Source organism: Neovison vison, chromosome 1 (genome assembly GCF_020171115.1).
Source record: "Neovison vison isolate M4711 chromosome 1, ASM_NN_V1, whole genome shotgun sequence".
Lineage (NCBI taxonomy): Eukaryota > Metazoa > Chordata > Mammalia > Carnivora > Mustelidae > Neogale > Neogale vison.
In genome coordinates this window covers 275,280,259-275,301,123 of record NC_058091.1, presented here as the reverse complement: position 1 = coordinate 275,301,123, position 20,865 = coordinate 275,280,259, and the positions used below count along the sequence as shown (strand labels likewise).

The 20,865-nt window shown below is 48.6% G+C and overlaps 1 protein-coding gene across 1 annotated transcript in view; it reads right to left on the bottom strand.

Moving 5' to 3' along the window:
- CSF1R (colony stimulating factor 1 receptor) overlaps window positions 1-12,155 on the bottom strand; it is a 28,964-nt gene extending 16,809 nt beyond the window's left edge. The window contains exons 1-6 of the mRNA XM_044231552.1: window positions 11,923-12,155; window positions 7,745-8,002; window positions 7,010-7,294; window positions 5,506-5,642; window positions 4,717-4,876; window positions 1,190-1,376 (exon numbers count right to left, since the gene is read on the bottom strand). Of these exons, the coding sequence (XP_044087487.1) occupies window positions 1,190-1,376; window positions 4,717-4,876; window positions 5,506-5,642; window positions 7,010-7,294; window positions 7,745-8,002; window positions 11,923-11,971 (1,076 nt within the window). The 5' untranslated portion in view covers window positions 11,972-12,155. The remainder of the gene's footprint in view (window positions 1-1,189; window positions 1,377-4,716; window positions 4,877-5,505; window positions 5,643-7,009; window positions 7,295-7,744; window positions 8,003-11,922) is intronic.
- Window positions 12,156-20,865: the final 8,710 nt, after the last annotated feature.

Sequence of the window (20,865 nt, the reverse complement as noted above, 5' to 3'; positions counted from 1 at the left end):
GGGAACTGAGAGGAGAAAAATGAGGACAAGGGAACATTTTTGTCCTGATGAACATTTTGTTCTGTTTTGATTCTGACAATAGGCAACCTGGGGAGGCCAGGCATTCATGAGGTCTGGGCTTCAGGAGCTAGGAAGAGAACCCCAGAGAGTTCTGGAATTGGAAGATAGCTAAGGGATTACCTAGCAATTATCTAGCAAATCCCCAAATAATGGCCAACACGTCTCTTCTCCTGAGTCAGTTATAATGAAAATACTGGCTGAGAGACTGTGTCAAGAAGGACTCCCAGGCTGCACTCAGACCCTGTGGGAAAGGGCTCAACAGTGGATTAAAGATGTCTGTCAAGAGAGTGCGAGGGGAACGGGTTGCACGCACAGCACATGCTTGTCCTTGAGCGCCGTGCTCTCATTCAGACACAAGTGGGTAAAGAAGCTATCGTTTTAACAAATGGTATTGGTGTTCCTCCTGTGGAGAAGGCTCTTACGTAGGAAACTACCTGTGAGGCCACTTTGGAGGGGCAAGTGACACTCCGAGGATGTAAGGAGACAGGAAATGGATTTCTAACGTGCTGTGTGTGGGGGAGAAATCAGATTCTGGAAGTGGAGAGAAGGGAGGAAAGAGGAGATAGAGTCAGATGGCACTTTATGAGAAACATTTTGAGCCTATGAAGAAGAATGAGGGAGAAATTCTCAGGGGTGGGTGACCACAGGCCTTTAAAGAATTTTGATGTATCTGTGTTGGTGTGATGTTGATTCTCTCTGCCACCCCCCAAGCCCATGGCTTACATGGCAGACTCCCCTGAGCCATCATTATTAGGAGTGTACCTAGGAGTAGAAATCATGGAACAGTGTCTTCTACATTTGGATTGGCCACGAAAGAAGAGACTGATGGGATACGGAGTTCTCGAGTAAGCATGAGAATGCATGTCCCAGGAAATGGTAGAATTCTTGATGGTGGCATGGGACTTCCCAAAGATGTGGGACAGAGGGGCAAGCCAATTTTGTCCTAGTCAAACACAGATGACTGATACTGAGATCCTAGAGTCAGGGCAAGGGAGACCCAGAAAGGAGGAGGGATTTGCTCCAGGTCACCAGGAGGGTTGAGACATGACCCAGTCAGTGTCCTGCCTTCTGGCTGAAACATTCCCCTTGTGGTTGTGGGGCTATCCTGATGGGAGCTCATTGGTCATACCTGTATGTGTCCTTCATCGTGACAAAATTGAGCTTGGACTGGTGGTCAGAGAAAGGTCCCAGATAGGTCCAGTTCAAACCTTGCAGGCCTGGGTAGGCTTCCACCTGCACTTGAAGATCGACCTTCTCACCCACAGTCACTTCCTGGAGGAGGTTCTGCTCGGAGGTCAAGTTCAGGTAGGCTCTCTCTGGAAAGCAGAATACACAGATCTAGCATTAGTGGGAAGATGTCTCTGTTTTGTTGCTCATTTGGTGATCTACCCATTGATTCAGCCATTCAGCTGGAGCCTTCCTGAGTGCCTACTGTGTGCCAGGCTTATAGCCCTGCCCCTAACCAAGACTCGCCCTCTGATACCTCCCCTCCCACCACTGCCCCACAGAAGTCCAAATTTTTCTCTTTGTTGAATTCTTGGAAGAACCTGGACAAATTCCTATCCTCCTTGGTACCTCTAGATCCTTATTTATATAACTTGTGTTACAACTTTTTGAAATTTTTTTCAGTGGCAAAAAAAAAAAAGTCTGCTTTTTTTGTTGTTTGGGGGGGGGGGTTTTGGACACCCTCACCCATTTCCCCTTCTCCTGCTAATAGCTGGGGCAGTGAAGCTTCCACATCCAGCTCTAAGGGGGCATGTGACCCAGGCCAGTCAATCAAAGTAGCATGTCCCCTTTGGAACAGTGAGTGTTTTGGGGTAAGTCATGAGCCCATAGGTCCTATGACACTTATTTCCATGGTTTTTGTTGGAGTGCTGGGAAAGGAGAGGCCCTAATGTCACTGGGGTTGTCAAGCCCTATGTGACAAGGAGTCCACAAGAAAAATGTAGAGCGAGAGGTAGAGGTGAGAAGCAACAAGTTCTTGTCCACATCAACTGAACCCCTAGATCCGATTCACCTGACGCTCCTATCCACTGGTTTTTTAGCTAGAAGGCCAACAAAAATCCTCTTGTGATCAGGCTAGCTCAAGTTGATTTCTGTTCCCTATGCCTGAAAAAATCCAGACTAGTTTCTTCTAATTAAAGCTTGCATGAATTCAAATCAAGTTGCTCTGGTTGAATCTCACAAAAAGGAGCTATGGCAAGGATCTCGCTCACTCAGCCTCTCCATGCCTCTTAGGGAAACCCCTGAAAAGCTTTCTTAAGTCCCCAAGACTTTGCAAAAAGCCCTGGACTGTATGATCTCTAAGGGTTCCTCTCCTTACTCAGGTCTATGAAACCTAAAGTTCACTCTTGTAGCCGGTGATACACCTGCTCTAATGTCCTTATGGCTCCCTATTGCCTCCACCAGACAAAGTGGCATTCAAGCCTCTCTCAATCAAGTCTCCTCTTTATGCCCATGTAGCCAGCCCCCTCTTCCTACACACACACACACACACACACATCTGAGTCTCTTAACATCCCCTGAACACACCAATACACAATAGTCTTTCCTACCTTGGAGGTTTTGTTCAAGCCATTTCCTCCACCAGGAGCCCTGTCCTCTTCCTCTTTTGTATTTAAAGCCTTCTCATCCTTCAAGGCTTATCCCTGTCAGGGGTTTCTGCACCCCAGTCCAGGCCACAGGGAGCCCTCCCTGCCCTGGACTCCTGCGCCCCTTCTGGACTACACATTCATTAGGCACCACATCTAAGCTACTTCCGACATCTGCTTCTCCCTTTGGGTAGCCATCCTCTCTGTCCAACTAGCCTGTGAGTTTTCAGGGCAAGGCTTCTGTCCTCTTCTTTCTCACCCCCTCGATCATCTGTCTACCTCTCCTCCATCCATCTTCCCACCACCTCTTTCATCATCGCCTCAATCAAGCCACGTTCTCCTCTAGCTTGGATAATAGCAGTAGCCTCCTACCTTGTCCCCCTGCTTCTACCCTCCACGCAGCATGAGAAAGCCATATAAAATCTCATTACTTGCAAGTCAGATGATATCACACTCCATCACTCAGACCCTCCCATGGCGCCCCATCTTTCTCAAGGGGAGAAGACCCAAGTCCTTCCATTAGGGCCCTGTGGAAACAGGAGGCCCCCTGTGCCTCCTCTCCCGCTCACCCCTCTGATTTCACCTGAGCCCTGGCCATGCTGGCTGGCTCGTTCCTTGCACGCGCCAAGCACAGTTGCCGCTCGCCCTCTGCCCCGGGGCTCCGTGCTGCCGCGCACCTGCAAGCTTACCCCTCCGCCAGCTTCACGCCATGGCTCAGATGGCAGCTGACCGGTGAGACCATCCTTGAGGACGCCCTATTTTAAACAGCAAACCCTAGAGAACTGATTTCGTCTCCAGAATTTATGTCAGCTCATTGCTGGTCTTTCCCCAGCTGGAGCGCAAACTTCCCGTGGGCAGGGGCCTCCATGTTTGCAGCTGTGTCCTCAGCCTTCCAGAGCAGTGTCTGACCAGAAGTGGGCACGAACACAAACACGGAGTGACTGCTGTATCCGGGCCATGGGAAACACTCAGGCTCAGAGTCCACGGCTGGGCAACAATTCGCTGTGCTTCTCTCCTCCTCCACCGCGCGCGGCTCCCAGCACAGGATGGGGGCCACGGCGGAGCTCATATTGACGGCAAGCCTCGTGCAGTGCCGCTGCTCTCGGGGGTGATGGTCATGCGTGCTCTCCCCGACGCACCCCTGTCTCCCATAACATTGAACACATGAGGCGTGGCCAGACCGCAATCACTCAGCCCGTCTTGACCTTGAGAAACTCCCCCTTAGCTTGTCCAGTCTCCGATCTCCCATTCAAAGCATAGGACATTGGACTGGCCTTCTCAGATGACCTCTCCTGTGCACACTTAGTGTTTACTCTGGGCCAGAGTAGATAGATACATGGATAGACACATTCACTTAATTCTCACAACTATGAGATAGTGACTGCTAGGAGTGTGGGCTGCTGGCCACCATGACGTACCCCGCCACGCAGTCTGATCCCGTCACTCTCTCTTCAACTCCCAATGACTTCCCAACAGGATGGGCTGCCAACCAACACCCGCTTTACCGTCTGGACGCTGCTTCCATCCCTGCTTCTCTCTGGCCACTTGTCACACCACTCACAGCCCTGCCATGGGCAGCTTCTCTCCACGTCTCTTTCCCTTTGCACCTTCCACATGCTGTGCTCTTGCCTGTCCTTTCCCACTCTTCTGCCTCGCTAACCTACCTCTGTTCTTTGGGGCCTAGCTCAGGCCACTTTGTTCAAGCTGGGGCTGGGTGGTTAGGGGGGGGCTTGGTGTTCCCAGCAACCCTGCGCTTCTGGCATGATCTCGTGGGGTGAGCATTGTCTGCTCCTGTGTCCGCGTGATATGGTTGTTCCAGGCATGAAGGATGAATGAAGGAGAGAACAGCAGTCTAATAGGGAGCTCCTGGAGGCCAGTCACAAAACAGAAGGCAATAATGCCCTGTAGGAGCTCCAGGAGGGGAGCGAGGGATACTGGGGAAGGATCTGGGAAGGATCCCAGCGGTGTGGCTCCCTCCACCATCAGCTCCCTCCTTCCCAATCTCCCTACACACTCCTTCACCCCAAGATCCCTGGCAGCCCTCCCCCATCACCCTGATGCTCACCTACTACCCGGAAGACCATGGACCTGGAGTTGATGCCTCGGACATTGGTGGCCACGCAGGAATAGTTGCCGGCATCTTGGAAGCCTACGTGATCGAGCTCAAGGGTGAGGACCTTTTGGTACTGGTTACCTTGGAAGTCGGATTGTTGAGGGATTGTGAGCTGTAGTTAGAAGGAGTGGAAATGGGGTAGCAACATTGTTTAGGAATTAGAAAACTCTGAGTTCGAATTGCCAGCCTTTAAAGATTACTATCTGCCTTTCCTTGGGCAAAGGACTAACTCTGAGACTCAGTCTTCATCTGTAAAATGGGATGAACACCAGCCCATGCTCCTAGGGTTGTAGTGAAGAATAACGAGTTATTATGTGTAAATAGGGGTAGACACAGTGGGGCAGGGAGGAGCTCTTAGAAGCTGCCCAATGCCATTTGGGGATACTCCCTCTGCTTCCCCCTCTCTTCGTCTTTCTGAAATGGCCTTTATATTCCTGGGCTTCAAGGTAGCCAAGGAACCCCTTGCTAAGTCAGAGGTGAACTGACGTCTGGTTCTTGTCTACAGGCTGGGGCAAAGTTCATGGGTCAAGGGGGAAGAGTACCACCTCCCCCCACCAACAATAATCAGTAGCATGAGCCCAAGTCCTGGTTTTGAATTAGTTATTGACTGGCAGTAAGATCTCAGGGCCTGGGCTATGCCCTCAGTCCAGAGAACCAGCTGGTAGCTGGCCACCATCCTGCAGTGCCTGGTGTGCAGGGAAGATGGGCACCCTTCCCACTGCTGTCTCCCCACCGACTGACCTTGGTGTCTCCATGTTGGAGGAAGACGTCAAAGTTAACATCAACGTTGCTGGCTGCGCACACGATCTTGGCAGTCTCTCCCTGAACTCGTACCAGCTCTGCAGGTTCCAGTGTCAAGGTCGGGGGCCCTGGGATGACTGAGGTCAGGGGAAGCGACCCGTGAACACCCAGGCTGGAGCCGTCATCACTCTGCTCCCTGCCACAGGCCAGAAACCGGCTGGGGCCTCCCCACGTCCCCTTGAAAATCCTGGGAGGGAGCCCGGAGGCCTCTACAGCTTGTCTTGTCTTTGAAACAGACTCTGAGAGGTCCACTCCCCTTCGTCACCACACCTCTCCCCAGTCTTACCCTGTGTTCTGCTCTGGGCACCTGCAACACCCACCTAGAAGGACCCCACTTCCCCTGGGACCCCCGCACAATGAGACTCCTTGAAGCAGTCCAAGGGGCCTCTTAGGAACGTGGATTGGATCACATGCCTCTCCTGGGCCAGTATCCAGTGGCTTCCCATCACTCTTGGGATGCAAGCCCGGGCCCATGACCGACCCCCCAAGCACCTGCCGCCTCGTGCTTATGCCCTGCTCTGCAACCTCACTGGCCTTCCCACCAGAAACTGCACACTCGCCCCCCACCCCTTCTGAAGTACTCTTCCTTCCACACAGGGAACCAGCAGCCGCTTTCACCCTCCAGATCTTCTGCTCTGAGAAGCCTTCTGTGACCGATCAGCTGGGTGAGACTCCCCCAGCCCACACATATCCAGCTTTCTCCAGTGCAACTTCTTGTGGATCAGTCAGCCTGTTATTTGCTCTCTCTTATCTGTCTCTCCCTGGAAGATGATGCTATCCCCAACAGTTTGAACAGTGCCTGATGCAGAGCACGCATTGAATTCAAGTTCATGGTTATTACTTATGTTGAAAGATGATCTAATCCAGTTTCTCAAGGCCCAGAGACACTAAGGAACTCATCCAAGGTCATCAAGGGCCCAGGGCTTGACAGATGGAGTGCAGGGGAAAGAGACCTAATGGTCCCTCTGCCCACATGGTGAGGTCCCATGACTTCCCAAACAGGTTTCATGGCTTCAGAGCCCAGGCTCTGTTGCCTGCCACATGGCTATGACCCTGGCCCTTGTTGCAAGAACCTGATTCCTGCACTAAGCCAGGCATCAAGCCTGGGGTCCTGCATACTCATGCCAGGCCTTTCAGAAATGAGAATCCTGTGTACCAACCTAGCCGGGGCAAGGGGGAGACTTCACACCACTGTCACCTCCACCATAAGAGCTGTCACGTGCACCCACCCAGACTGTCCTGGGCTGTCTCTGCCCAGCACGCCTTGCTTGTCTTGCCTCCGCCGGAGCCCCGTGGATGACCATGGTGCAGTTGGAAGGAAGAAGTGAAAGAAGAGGGATGGTCCGTTGTTCCCCACCAGGCCCGGGTCCTCCCTTGGCTCCCGTGTCTGCGGGCTCTCCGGCCCTGCCCTCTGCCCTGGCCTGTCCCTCCCAGCCCCACGCACCTTTCTGCACTTTCAGCCAGATGCCCATCGATGTCACCGTGCTGCCGCCTACCCGGGCGCTGCATTGGTAGCCGTGGGTCTCCATGAACTGGGCCTTATGGATGGTAAAGCCATACCAAGGCGAGAAGGAGTAGTTGGTTTGGCGCAGGACGGGCCGGCCACGCACCCGCATCAGCGAGACGCCGGCCTCCAACGCGGGGTCGGTGAGCAGGCAGGGCAGCAACGCGTCCTGACCTTCCATCACCGTCACCTCCTCGGCCAGCACCTTCCAAGGTCGGACGGGGTCTGTGGTCGAGGGATACAGGGTTACAACTGCCCTCGCTCCACCAGGCTAAGTGGTGCCTGGACCCTGGGGACGGGGAGGCTTGGAGAGGCTGATGGTTTGCCTGAGGTCACACCATGTACCAGAGCAGCCCCGCAGATGCTTCTGAGTGGGGGGATGCTGGAGCCAGACTCAGCCTCCCTACTCGGTGCTGGGTTACTTTGGGCAAATGACTCAACCTGTCTGAGCCTTTGGAAAATGGGCATAATCGCGGCACCTATGTCACATTATGTTGCTATGAGAACTACATTGAATTGGAAGCACTGCCACCCGTCATGGTCAAGGGCAGGTCCTTGCTTGGGGAGGAGCTGTTTTACTGTGGTTGCTAATGTTAGGGCCCAGCCCTCTTGCCCATTCTTGGTGGTTCCTGTTGGGCCAGGCATCTTGGAAGTGAGTGGGCCCAGAGTCCTCACCTTTGACGTAGAGGTGAATGGTGGCGCTGTCCCCGAGTGGGCCTCCAGGCTCCGTGCAGCGGTAGGTCCCAGTGTTTAGGAAGGTGGCATTATTCGTGGTCAAGGTGCTGCTGGGGGCCTCAGTGTCCAGGTTCCAGTAGGGGAAGATGGGGCCGTCCCATTCCACGCTGCCGTTGCCCACACAACGCAGGGTCACCGTCGTGCCTGGCTCCACAACCAGCTCAGGGCCACTGGGTTCTATCACGGGGACTCCTTGTACTGGTGGCAGGGGGAGGGGGAAGGTGGTGAACAGGGGACAGAAGTAAGCCCTGAGGAGGCACACGCTGGTCTGATGATCCTAGCCTCTGAGGTCCTCCTGGCAGGAGATGTGCGGTGCTGGGGTTTAGCTGTAACTGGGGGTCACCTTGAGCAAGTCCTGGCCCTCTCTGTCCTTTGCTCAGTCCCCTATTTCCAATCTGCTCATGGAGGGCCCGATGTCCAGCAGCCCCCTCCTCCGAGAAACGGGCCCTGGGAGATTTCTGGACACCCAGGCAGCTGCTGTCCCATGGGTCCTCCCCAGCCTCCTGTCTCAGCCTTCCCAGCTGTGACTGCGACATCCTCCCCACAGGCAGACCCTTTCGGCCCCATGTACAAAATGGGCTCTGTCCGTAGTGCCAGACCCAGGACCTGGCTCAAAGCAGGGGGCTCGAACAAGCAATGGAAAAAAACAAGGGAATGGAATGTTCTTGGCAAAGTCCTCTGACTTGATCCATATTGGGAAAAAGAGAAGGGTCGTGGGATGTCGGCCCAGCAGAGTTAGAAGGGACTGGGGGTCTTGTGTTGTGCCCATTCCCACTACTGGACGTCTGCCCTGCCGCACAATGGGACGGCCCAGAGGCTCTGCCGCGGTTGCCCCGCCTGCAAAGTGGGGGCAATAATTGTGCACATTTTTCGGGATGCCAGGAGGATTGAGCGCATGAGAGGCCTTTGGAACCTCATCTGTCACCAAGTAAATACTCCGTAAGGCTGGCTCGGCAGCCGAGCCCAGCACGCGGCACTGCTGTTTACTAGGAAGCCAATCTCTTTTAAGGAAAATTTTCTTGAAGGAAAAAAGAGAACTTGAAACCCCTATCAGGCCCTCCGGGAAGAAGGCCCGTTGCCTCTGCCGTGTCAGCATTTCTCCAGGCCTAAAATAGGGGCAAAGGAGGGAAGTGAGAGCTGATTCAAGGCCTTGGAGGGGCAGCCAGGCGCCCCCCGAGCCCGTGTGGGCGGAAGCACATTGCTGGTGTCCAGCCCGGCCCCTAGTTTCCGCTCAGCCCGCAGCCCTTCTCACTTCTGTTTCCTGGCCCTCCTGGCTACCGACCCCTCTCCCACGGAGAGACCCCCGGAAGAGGGAGGGCCACCTGCAGCACATTGGAACATTCTGGGCTGCAGGGCCTCGCTCTGCCACTGACCAGCTGGATGTCCCCACTGAATCAGACCCCTCCAATCCGGGGACAGAGTCCTGGATACTGCTGCCCCCAGGGCTTCAGCTGAATTCATGGTTCTCCACTGTCCTGCACAAAAGTGGCCGAAGTGGGTTTTTTCCTCCCCATCCCCACCACAGACTCCAGACCTGGAAAAATTTCTCTGTCGAGTTCTTCCAGGATGGCCTCATTGGTGTTTTGCTGTTATACCATCTAGAGGGATTGGCCTTGCCGTCAGCATAAAGAATCCAGCGCACTGGTGAACACTGCCAAGGCCAACGCCTGGGGGTTGTGTCCGCGCTGGACCACGTGACCCCCAGGGAGAGGGGCAAGCGGCATTTCTGTCAGGCTGTGGGCGAATCCCAGCCGAGCTGTCGCAACGTGGGTTCCCGGCTAGGGCTTGACCATAGAGACGAGCTCGGGCTGTGGGGTCACATCACACGGCCTGACATTTGGTTCTCCCTTACGCCGGGTGCGTTGCTTACCCTCTCTGGCCCTCAGGCTACTCTTCCTTCTAATGGGAATAGTCCCTTTCCACCTGGGAGGTCCCGGGAGGATTCAGGAAGGCCATCATAGCGGTCCCCAGGCCCAGTCCACCGCTCTTGCCCTGGGCTACTGCTTGCTGCGACATTTCTAACCTCCCTTTTGGTCCTGACACTCTACTATCTCAATTTTTAAACTTTTTTTATTTTTTTATTTTATTTTTAAAGTAGGCTCCATGCCCAGTGTGGACCCCAACGTAGAGTTTGAACTCACGACCCTAAGATCAAGACCTGAGCTGAGATCCAGAGTCAGATGCTTAACCGCCTGAGCCAAAAGTTCTAAACTTTTCAAGGTCACAGTCTCATCCGAGATCTCGGATTCTGTGAATCTCGCTGGGTTCCGCTTCCGCACCCACCCAGTCTCGGTGGCACCTTCTCCTTCCCCTACCCTGCCCTGTCCCTCTAGCCCCTGTCTCAGCCTCCTGGAAATGCGGTCAGAGAAATGTGTCCTGTTTTGTCCTGTCTTGTTGTCCCGGATATTCACGCAGGGCCAGGCTGACACCCTCCACTTCTGCCCCTAACTTCCCCCTGATGGTTTAGCTGGCGGGAAGAGAAAGACTGCTCAGGCCCATCCTCCTTGCAAGTGGGGGCTGGGCTTGGCCGACACTGACCAAGGTCGACTTCTGTGCCAGTCTCTCGTCTCAGCTCCCAGAACTGAGACGCGGCCCAAACTCCACTCCTCTCCCTCAACACCACCCCCATACCACACACCAAGGCCTGGGACATAGCCCCTCCTCAGCCTAGAATTTAGCGGGCCTCTCCCCAACTCTAGGGTGTTCGGAACCTGGCCCCTGACTCCCTCACGGCCGCCCCTGTACCCCTACTCTCTCACCACTGGTCTGTGGGGCTGAAACCTGAGGCTTCTAGCCTGCTGCCTCCTATCTTCTTTCTTCTGGGTCTAGATGCCAGACAACCTTTCCACTCCCCAACAGTGCCCCACAGGCAGGTGCTGGGCAGTCGAATAGGACAAGACAGTGAAATAGAACCCGTGGGACTTTCTGGAGAGAGGGGAACAGTTTCTGTCTTCATTGGGGTGGTGGGTACCCAAGCACAAGCATTTGTCAAACCTCATCAGACTGTGCACTTAAGAATCTGAGCATTCTACTGTATGTAAATTACATCTCAATAACATAACAGACGCTCAAGCCCAGATGATTGACAGGGCCACAAAAAGACCTTCAGCGGACCGTCTCTTCACTGGGGTCCAGATACACCTTCTCCACAGGGTCCTGCAGCCCCAGAACTATGGGGAGGCCAGAGCTGAGGCTGCTTTCCCATCTCACCCCACCCCACCCCCATCCTGGCCTAAGATCCCCCCAAATAAGCATGTGATAAAATATAACTGAAGTTACCAGCCAAGCAGCAGCCCCTCCCCTCCAGTGAGGCGCCCTCCTGGGATGGAGTCCACCAGGGCTGCTGTCACCAGAGCTGGAGGTGGGACCAGGTCTGCCACACAGCTCTCTGTGCCGAGGCCCAGCAGCCTGTGTCTGGGAGCACTCTGGCCAGGGAGACCCGCACTGCCCTCCCTCAGGCCCTCCTCTAGTCCTCCTCTACTCTCCTCCCAAATTCACCTCACCCGAGCCCTGGGCCAGAGGGTCTAACCCCTTATCTCCCTTCCAGCCCCTTACCCACGCCTCCCAAGGAATGACTGCTGCCCCCTCGGGCCTTTCTGAGACGGGTCCTGCCTGCTCTCGAAGGCTCACAGGCTGGGAGCTAGCAGAGCCGTCAGGAACTCTCTATGGCCTCCCGATCTCCTAGGAGCTTGTTAGAAATGCAGAATCTCATGTTGTACCTGGGACCTACTGAGTCAAAATGCAAACTGTAACAAGATCCCCGGGGAATCTGTGTGCAGAGTGGAGTCTGAACAGCATTCTTTAGTCCAGCTTACCACGGCCCCCAACACCTGCCATTGAATAGATGGGGACCCTGAAGTCCTGGGGCATCAGGGGCTTGTTCAGGACACCTGGGGAGTCCGCCTCTGACCTGGACAGATCCGCAGCCCTGGTGGAGTTGGTTCCACCCCACACACACCCTCTTTTCCCTCCACTGCCTTTCCAAAGCAGACACACGCAAACCTGCGGTCCAGAATGGCAACACCTGGGGACGGGCAAGGTTTTACGGGATCCTTGCACAGCAGTCTTCCCTGTCATGCACCCACCCCAAAGCGCGGAGTCCCCAGTTTTGCTCTTACCATGCCAAGTTGTGGCCCCCAGCAGGACCAGCAGAGCCCCTGGGCCCATGGCCTCAGTGGAGAGGTGGCAGGCTGATGTGGAGCTGACGGGTGGGCAAGGCACGGGGGTCTCAGCTTCTAGCTCCACAGGGACCAGGACCTCTGGGCACACGTTCCTCTCTGCTGTACTAGCTGTTTCTCTTGTTTTCCTCTTCTTCCTCCTCCTTGGGCCGATCCTCTTCTTCCCCTTTTAGCTAGGCAAGGCAACCACAGAGTTTGGAAATCTTGGGTCTTCAGAAGAAAACAAAGCCATGACCCCCAGAGGGAGGGGTTGGAGACTGGGACAGGGCCAGCCTGAGCCTGGGGGAGCTGGTTAAGTTTAGGGCCCTTCTCAAGCCACCAAAGGATCCTGGGAGAACAGACATGCCCAAAGTCAAGCAGTCAGTAGCACAAATGGGGGAGTCCCCACAGTGACCAGGCAGCTCTGGCTTAGCCAAAAGCAAAGTTTGGTTGTTCTGGGAGAGCCTGGTGATAGAAGCAAGAAGCTTCCATTTCCAGGACTCTCCGCAGCTAAGCCCTTTACATTCACTGTTTCCTCCAGTTCCATAGAACCTTTATGTAATGGGCACTACTGCCATTCCCATTTTGCAAATGGAAAAACTGAGGCTCAGAGAGCTCAAACACCTTAAAATTACCCATAGTTACAGGGCAGGCGGAGAGAGAGAGGAGGAAGCAGGCTCCCCGCCAAGCAGAGAGACCAATGCGAGGTTTGATCCCAGGACCCCAGGATCATGACCTGAGCTGAAGGCAGAGGCTTTAACCCACTGAGCCACCCAGGTGCCCCTTAAGTTACTTTTTGTTTGTTTTTATGAAGAGTCTAATTCTGCTGCTGTATTTCTTCAGAAAAATAACATTCTTCTGCTCCTTCCTTTCCTGCAGTCAATTGTTTTTTACCCCTTTTAACGGATTCCCTTAGAGTTTTACTCCTTATTTCTAAAGTTGTAAAGTTGTAATTTCTTGGTTGAAAAGTTATTTCTTGAAACTAAAAAAATTCCCATGTAATATCGATCCAGGAAAATGACTAGTCTTTCCATGTCCAGGTATATGTGATATATTTTATATATACATTTTTTTTCCAGAAAAGTGTTTTGAACCTCAAGTAACCTGAATACCAACCAAAGCTGACTCAAGAAGAAATAGAAAAACTGAATAGACTTATAACTAGTAAAGAGATTAAATCAATAAACAAAAACCCTCCTACAAAGAAAAACCCACGACCAGATGGCTTCACTGGTAAATTCTACAAACTTCTTAAATAATTTACCCCCCCAAAAAAAGAATTTACCCCCATTCTTCTCAAACTCATTCAAAAAATAGAAGATGAGGGAATACTTTTCAACTCATTTTATGAAGACAGCATTACCTTGATACTGAAGGCAGATAAAAACATCCCAAGAAAATAAAACTACAGACCAATGTCCCGATGAACATAAATGTAAACTTACTCAGCAAAATACTAGCAAGCCAAATCCAACAGCACATTACAGTGATTGTACACCAGGACCAGTGAGATTTATCCCAGAAATGCGAAGATGGTTCAACACATGAAAATCAGTCTAAAACACTACATTGCCAGAGTGGGGAAAAAAAACACAAACAAACCCATGTGATCATCCCGATTGATGGAGGAAAAAGATTTGACAAAATTTGACAAACATCAACAAACTAGGAATATAAGGCAACATCTTTAACATGATTAAAACCGTAAATGAGGGACACCTGGGTGGCTCAGTTGGTTAACCATCTGACTTCGGCTCTGGTCATGATCACAGGGTCCTGGGATTAAACCCCGAACTGGGCTCCCTGCACAGTGGAGAGCCTGCTTCTCCCTCTCCCTCTGCCTGCTGCTCCCCCTGCTTGTGCTCTCTCTCTCTCTCCAACAGATGAATAAATAAAATCTTAAAAAAAAAAAGTAGGTGAAAGACACAGTTAATTCAATGGTGAAAGATTGAAAGCTTCTCCCCTTAAATCAGGAACAAGGCAAGGATTCCACTTTCACTGCCTCTGTTCAACACTATACTGGAAGTTCTGAGCAGAGCAATCACAAAGAAAAAATCCAAAGTCAAAAGGAATAAGTAAAACTATTTCTCTTCACGTATCAGATAATCCTATGTATAGAGAAATCCTAAAGAATCTATGGGGGGAAAACCCATTAGAGCTAATAAATTCATCGACGTTGTAGGGTACAAGATCAACACACAAAACTCAATTTTATTTCTATTCAGTGACCATGAGCAATCCAAAAAAGAGGTTTAAAAATTATTTTATTTGCAATAACACCAAAATGAGTAAAAATACTTGGGAATATTTGCCCTGCAAACCACAAAACACTTCTGAAAGAAATTAAAAAGACTAAATAAATGGAAAGACATCTCGTGGTCATGCATTGGTATTGTATTGTAAATATTGTATGTAAACGTTGTGAAGATGGCAATCCTCTCCAAAGTGATCTGCACATTCCATGCAGTCCCTATTGAAAGTCCAGTGGCATTTTGCTCAGAAATGGGAAAGCTGATTCTCAAGTTCATATGGAATTTCAAGAGACTCCAAGTGACCAAAAGAATCTTAAAAAAGAACAAAGTTGGAAGAGTCACACTTCTCAGTTTCAAAACTTACTACAAAGCAACAGATACCAAAACAGTGTGGTATTGGCATAAGGATAGGCATATAGATAAACAGAATAAAACTGAAAGTCCAGAAATAAACCTTTACATCTATGGTTAATTGACTTTCAATAAAGGTGCCCAGACTGTTAATGTGGAAAAAACAATGTCTTCAACAAAGGATCTTAAAAGAACTGGATAGCCACATAGAGAAGAATGAAGTTAGATCCTTCACACCATATATAAAAATTATAAAGGATCAGATTTAAATATAAAAGCTACAACTAAAAAACTCTTAGAAGAAAACATAAGGGTAAATATTCATGACCTAGGCATGGAAATGGTCTCTGCGATATGTCACCAGCAACGCAAGCAAACAAAAGGTCAATAAGTTGGACTCCATCAAAATGCAACATTTTGGTGCATCAAAGGACATTATCAAGAGAATAAAAAGACAACATACAGAACAGGAGAAAATATTTGCAAATCATATGTATGATAAGGATTCGATCTCCAGAGTATATGTATCTCTTCTAACTCACCAACAAAAAGGCAAACTACTCAATTAAAAGTGAGCAAAAAAGTTGAGTAGCTATTTCTCCAAAGATGACGTACAAATGACCAATAAACATGAAAAGACGCTGAACATCACTGATCATCAAATCAGAACCACAAGGAGATACAGCCTCACACCAATTAGGTTGTCCATAACTGAAAAATCAGAAAATAACAAGTGAATGATGTGGAGAAAAGTGAACCCTTGTGCATTGCTGGTGAGACTATAAAATAGTGCAGCTGCTGTGGTAATCAGTTTGGTAGTTCCTCAAAAAGTTGAACACAGGGGTGCCTGGATGGCTTAGTCAATTGAGAGGCTGACTCTTGATTTTGACTCAGGTTCTGGGATCGAGCCCTGTGCTCAGTGGGGAGTCTGCTTGAGGATTCTCTCTCTCCCTCTCCCTCTGCCCCTTCCCCAGCTCGTGCATGCTCTGTTACTCTCTCAAACAAATCAGTAAATCTTTAAAAAAAAAAAATGTTAAACACAGAATTACCACATGACCCAGCAATTCCACTCTTAGGCATATCTAAAAGAATTAAAAATAGAGATTCAAGCAAATACTTGCACGTGAATTTTTTTTTGAAGATTTTATTATTTATTTGACAGACAGAGATCCCAAGTAGGCAGAGAGGCAAGCAGAGAGAGGGTGGGAAGCCAAGCAGAGAGCCCGGTGGGGGACTCAATCCCAGGACCCTGGGATCATGACCTGAGCCCAAGGCAGAGGCTTTAACCCACTGAGCCACCCAGGCACCCCTGCACTTGAATGTTTAATGCAGCAGTATTCACGATAACTAAAAGGTGGAAGGGGTTGATGAGTGGATAGATAAAAATCCTGGCATCTTCACACAACGGAATGTTATTCAGCCATAAAGAGAATGAGAGGCACTGTCGGAAGAACACAAGACTCTTGATCTCAGGGCAGTGAGTCTGAGCCCCAGACTGGTTGTAGAGATTACTAAAAAAATAAAATAAATAATAAGAAAAGAGAAAATGAGTACTGATAAATGTCACGACACGCACAGACCTCAAAAATGTTATGCTAAGTGAAGGAAACCAGACACGAAGTCACGTACAGTACGACTCCATTTATATGAAACATCCAGAATACGAAAGTCCGCAGAAACAGAAAGCTGGAGAGAAGGGGGAGTGGGGAGTGACAGCTTGATGGGGAGACTGTTCCTTTTTGGGTGATGAAAATGCCTCAGAGCTAGAGGGAGGAGATGGTTGCACAACACAGTGCACTCGACGTCACGGGCGTTGAAGATCACGTTATATGAATTTTACCTTGATTAAAAAAAGAAGAAGAGATCAAGACTTTCTTAGAAAAACAAAACCATAAAATTCATTGCCAGGAGATCAGCACTACAAGAGAAAAAAAAAGAACAAAAAACCTTGGGGCCCCTGGGTGGCTCAGTCGGTTAAGCAGCTGCCTTCGGCTCAGGTCATGACGCCAGGGTCCTGGGATCGAGTCCCACATCAGGCTCCCTGCTCAGCAGAGAGCCTGCTTCTCCCTCAAGAAGATAACAGACTGTCTGAAGCAGACATTGTTGAAATCTTTTGTAAAGAACCGGATAGTGTCTATTTTAGGTTTGGCAAGCCATTCAGTTTGGGTGGCAACTGCTTAACGAGGCCATCATTGTAAAGAAGCAGCCGCAGACGACACCCGGGCTATTGACTACATTTGTGTTCCAGGGAGACCTGACTTACAGAAACAAATGCAGGCTGGGTGTGGGCTGACTTAAAGCACAGAAGGTGGCTGAGCATTATGTGTGTCTGGCTTCTGGGAGGCGTACAATGTAGGGCAAGGATATTACAGAAGACACAAAAGTGCACTCTGTAAGGCCCTTATACTATATTTAGAGCAGTATAATATGATTTGCAGGCAGGTTTTGGTTAATTAAAGATATATATTTTAAAATCTAGAATAATCATTAAAATTGTTTAAAAGGTGGGGTGCCTGGGTGGCTCAGTGGGTTAAAGCCTCTGCCTTGGGCTCAGGTCATGATCTCTGGGATTGAGCCCCACATTGGGCTCCCTGCTCAGCAGGGAGCCTGCTTCTCCCCTCTCTCTCTGCCTGCCTCTCTGATTACTTGGGATCTCTGTCAAATAAATAAATAAAATCTTAAAAAAAAAAAAAAAGAAAGTCTAATTCTAAAAAAAAAAAAATTGTTTGAAAGGTATATGTTATAAGCCAACAGTGGAGGTAAGATAGAGTCATAATAGAGTCATGAAATATAGTCAATTAATCCAAAGAAGGAAAAAGAGTAGGAAGGAAAGACCGGGTAAAACAAAAAGAAACATCTAACAAGATGAGAGGTTTGTCTTATTAGCTTAAGCATCAGCTCGTGTCCTAGACGTAAGTAGCCCAAACATACCAAGTGAAGACAGAGATGGTCAGCACACTCCAGCTATTTGCTTTCTACAAGAAACCTACTCTAAAAATAAAGACACAGACAAGATAAATGCAAAAGGATGGAAAAAGATATTCCATGTAAACAATAATCAGAAAGGGTTGGTGTGCTGCACTGATAGACCAAGTAGGCTTCAGACATGGACTATGTGTCAGGATAATGAAGGACATTACGTAATGGCAAAGGAGTCAATCACCCCCGATGATGTAATGATTCCAAATGCATATGCACCTCAATTACAGCAGAGCTTCGAAATATAGGAAACAAGACCCATGGAATGGAAAGAACAGACAGACAAATCCTTGGCAACGCTTCTCTCCCCTTAAAAAATAGCACAGGAGGAGAGAAAAAAGTAAAGATATTGAACAAGGCTATACTCCAACCTGACCTAATTGAAATTTATAGAATAATCCATTTAACGGTAGCAGAATACACATTCTTCTTTAGGGCACAAGGAGCATTCATCAAGATTACTATATTCTGAGACATAAAACAAAATAAAATAAAAATCACAAATAACTAGGGGCACCTGTATGGTTCAGTTGGTTAAGCGTCTGCCTTCAGCTCAGGTCATGATCTCCGGATCCTGGGATGGAGCCCAGAGTCAGCTCCCTACTGAGTGGGGAGTCTGCTTGTCCCTCTACCCCTCCCCCTGCTCATGCACTCTCTCTCTTTCTCTCTATCTCGTTCTCTCTCTCAAATAAATAAATCGAATCTTTAAAACAAAACACAAATAACTAAATCTTATAAATTATTTCTTTTTTTTATTTTTAAAGATTTTATTTATTTGCCAGAGAGATCCCAAGTAGGCAGAGAGGCAGGCAGAGAGAGAAGGAGAAGCAGGCTCCCCACTGAGCAGAGAGCCCAAAGAGAGGCTCAATCCCAGGACCCCAAGATCATGACCTGAGCCGAAGGCAGAGGCTTTAACCCACTGAGCCACCCAGGCGCCCCATAAATTATTTCTCGTACCAAAACAGAATTGAACTTGAATTCATTAACAGAAAGATATCTGGGAAATCCCAAATATTTGGAAATTGAATAACACACTTATAAACAACCCACGAGTCAAAGAGGAAATCACAAGAGAAATTAGAAAATACTTAGAATTGAATGAAAAAATAATCAATGATTTGTACTTCTAGCTTAAGAAACTAGAAAAAGAAGAATAAAACCCAAAACAACTATAAGGAAGAAACTAAAGATACCACCAGAAATCAATGAGATCAGAACAAAAATGTTAAGAGAAAAACCAGTAAAACCATTGAAACAAATGAATAAAATATCCAGGAAAACAAAACAAAACAAGAAAGACACAAATTACTAATATCAAGAATGAAAGCGTGGACATTACCACCAACCATTTGGACTCTAAAAAGTTAATAAGGAAATGCTCTAAACAATGCTAAGCCCATAAATCATTAGGTGAGAGAAAATGGACTAATCCCTTGAAGGACACAAAGTGCCAATGTCACATGAATGGCCCTGTATTTATATAAAGCCTTCTAACAGTAACAGCAGACCCCAGATAACGAAAACAAAATTCCAGGCCCAGATATTTCTGTTGGTAAATTCTACAAAACAAGGAAGAGATAATACCAAGTCTACACAAACTTTTCCACAATGTAGCAGAGGAGAGAACACTTTCCAACTCATTGTATTATCCCAGCACTACCCTGATAACAAAACTATACAGGGACATTGTAAGAAAATAAAACTACAGGCCGATATCACTGATGAACACAGATGCAAAAAAATCCTCAAAAATATAGCAAACCAGGGACAGCTGTGGAGCTCTGTCAGTAAAGCCTCTGCCTTTGGCTCAGGTCACGATCCCTGGATCCTGGGATCGAGTCTCGCATCAAGCTTCCTGCTCGGCGAGGAGACTGTTTTCTCCCTCTGCCTGCCCCTCCACTCTGCTTGTGCTCGCTCACTCTCTGGCAGATAAATAAATAAAATCTTTAAAAAATATATTAACAAACCAAATCCAACAATACATTAAAAAAAAAAAGAATCACTCACCACGTTCAAGTGGAATTCATTCCAGGGATGGTTTGAGTATTTGCAAATCAATCAGTATGCTACATCACATTAACAAGAGAAAACAAAAAACCGTATGATCATCTCAATAGAATGCAGAAAAGACATTTGACACAATACAACATCCATTCATGATAAAACCTCTCACCAAAGTAGGTTTAGAGGGAAAATATCTCAACATAATAAAGTCCATATATGAAAAACCCACAGCTAACATCATACTGCATGGTGAGAGCTTTTCCTCTAAGATCAGGATCAAGACAAGGATGTCCGCCTCACTACTTTTATTCAACATAGTACCAGAAGACCTAGCTGTAGCAGTCAGGTGAGAAAAAGAAATAAGGGGCATCCAGACTGATGAGGAAGAAATACAACTTTCACTATTTGCGGATGACAGGATACCATATATAGAAAACCCTGAAGGCTGTACCAAAAAATTGCTAGGACTGATAAATGAATTCAGTAAAGTCACAAGACACAAAGTTAATGTACAGAAATCTGTTACATTTCTATATACTACCATTGAAGTAGCAGGAGAAATTAAGAAAACAATCCCATGTACAACTGCACCAAAAATAATAAAATACCAGGAATAAAATTAAGCAAGGAGATGAAAGACCTGTACTCCAAAAATTATAAAACACTGATGAAAGAAATTGAAGGTGACACAACTGGAAAGGCTTTCCATGCTCGTGGATTGAAAGAACCAATATTGTTAAAATGTCCATACTAGGGGTGTCTGGTGGCTCAGTGGGTTAAGCCTCTGCCTTCGGCTCAGGTCATGATCTCAGAGTCCTGGGATCGAGCCCTGCATGGGGCTCTCTGCTCTGCAGGGAGGCTGCTTCCCCCCTCTCTCTCTCTGCCTGCTTCTCTGCCTTCTCGTGATCTCTCTCTCTCTGTGTCAAATAAATAAATAAAATCTTAAAAAAAAATGTCCATACTACCCAAAGCAATCTACAGATTTAATGTAATCCTTATCAGAATACCAACAACGTTTTTAACAGAACTAGAACAAACAATACTAAAATGTGTATGGAAGAAAAAAGACCCTGGATAGCCAAGACAATCTTGAGACAAAAGAATGAAGTTGGGATTGAAGATCTCAATCCCAGATTTCAAGATGTACTAGAAAGTTGTAGTTACCAAAACAGTATGGGGACGCCTGGGTGGCTCAGTTGGTTAAGCAGCTGCCTTCGGCTCAGGTCACGATCCCAGCGTCCTGGGATCGAGTCCCACATCGGGCACCTTGCTCTGCAGGGAGCCTGCTTCTCCCTCTGCCTCTGCCTGCCATTCTGTC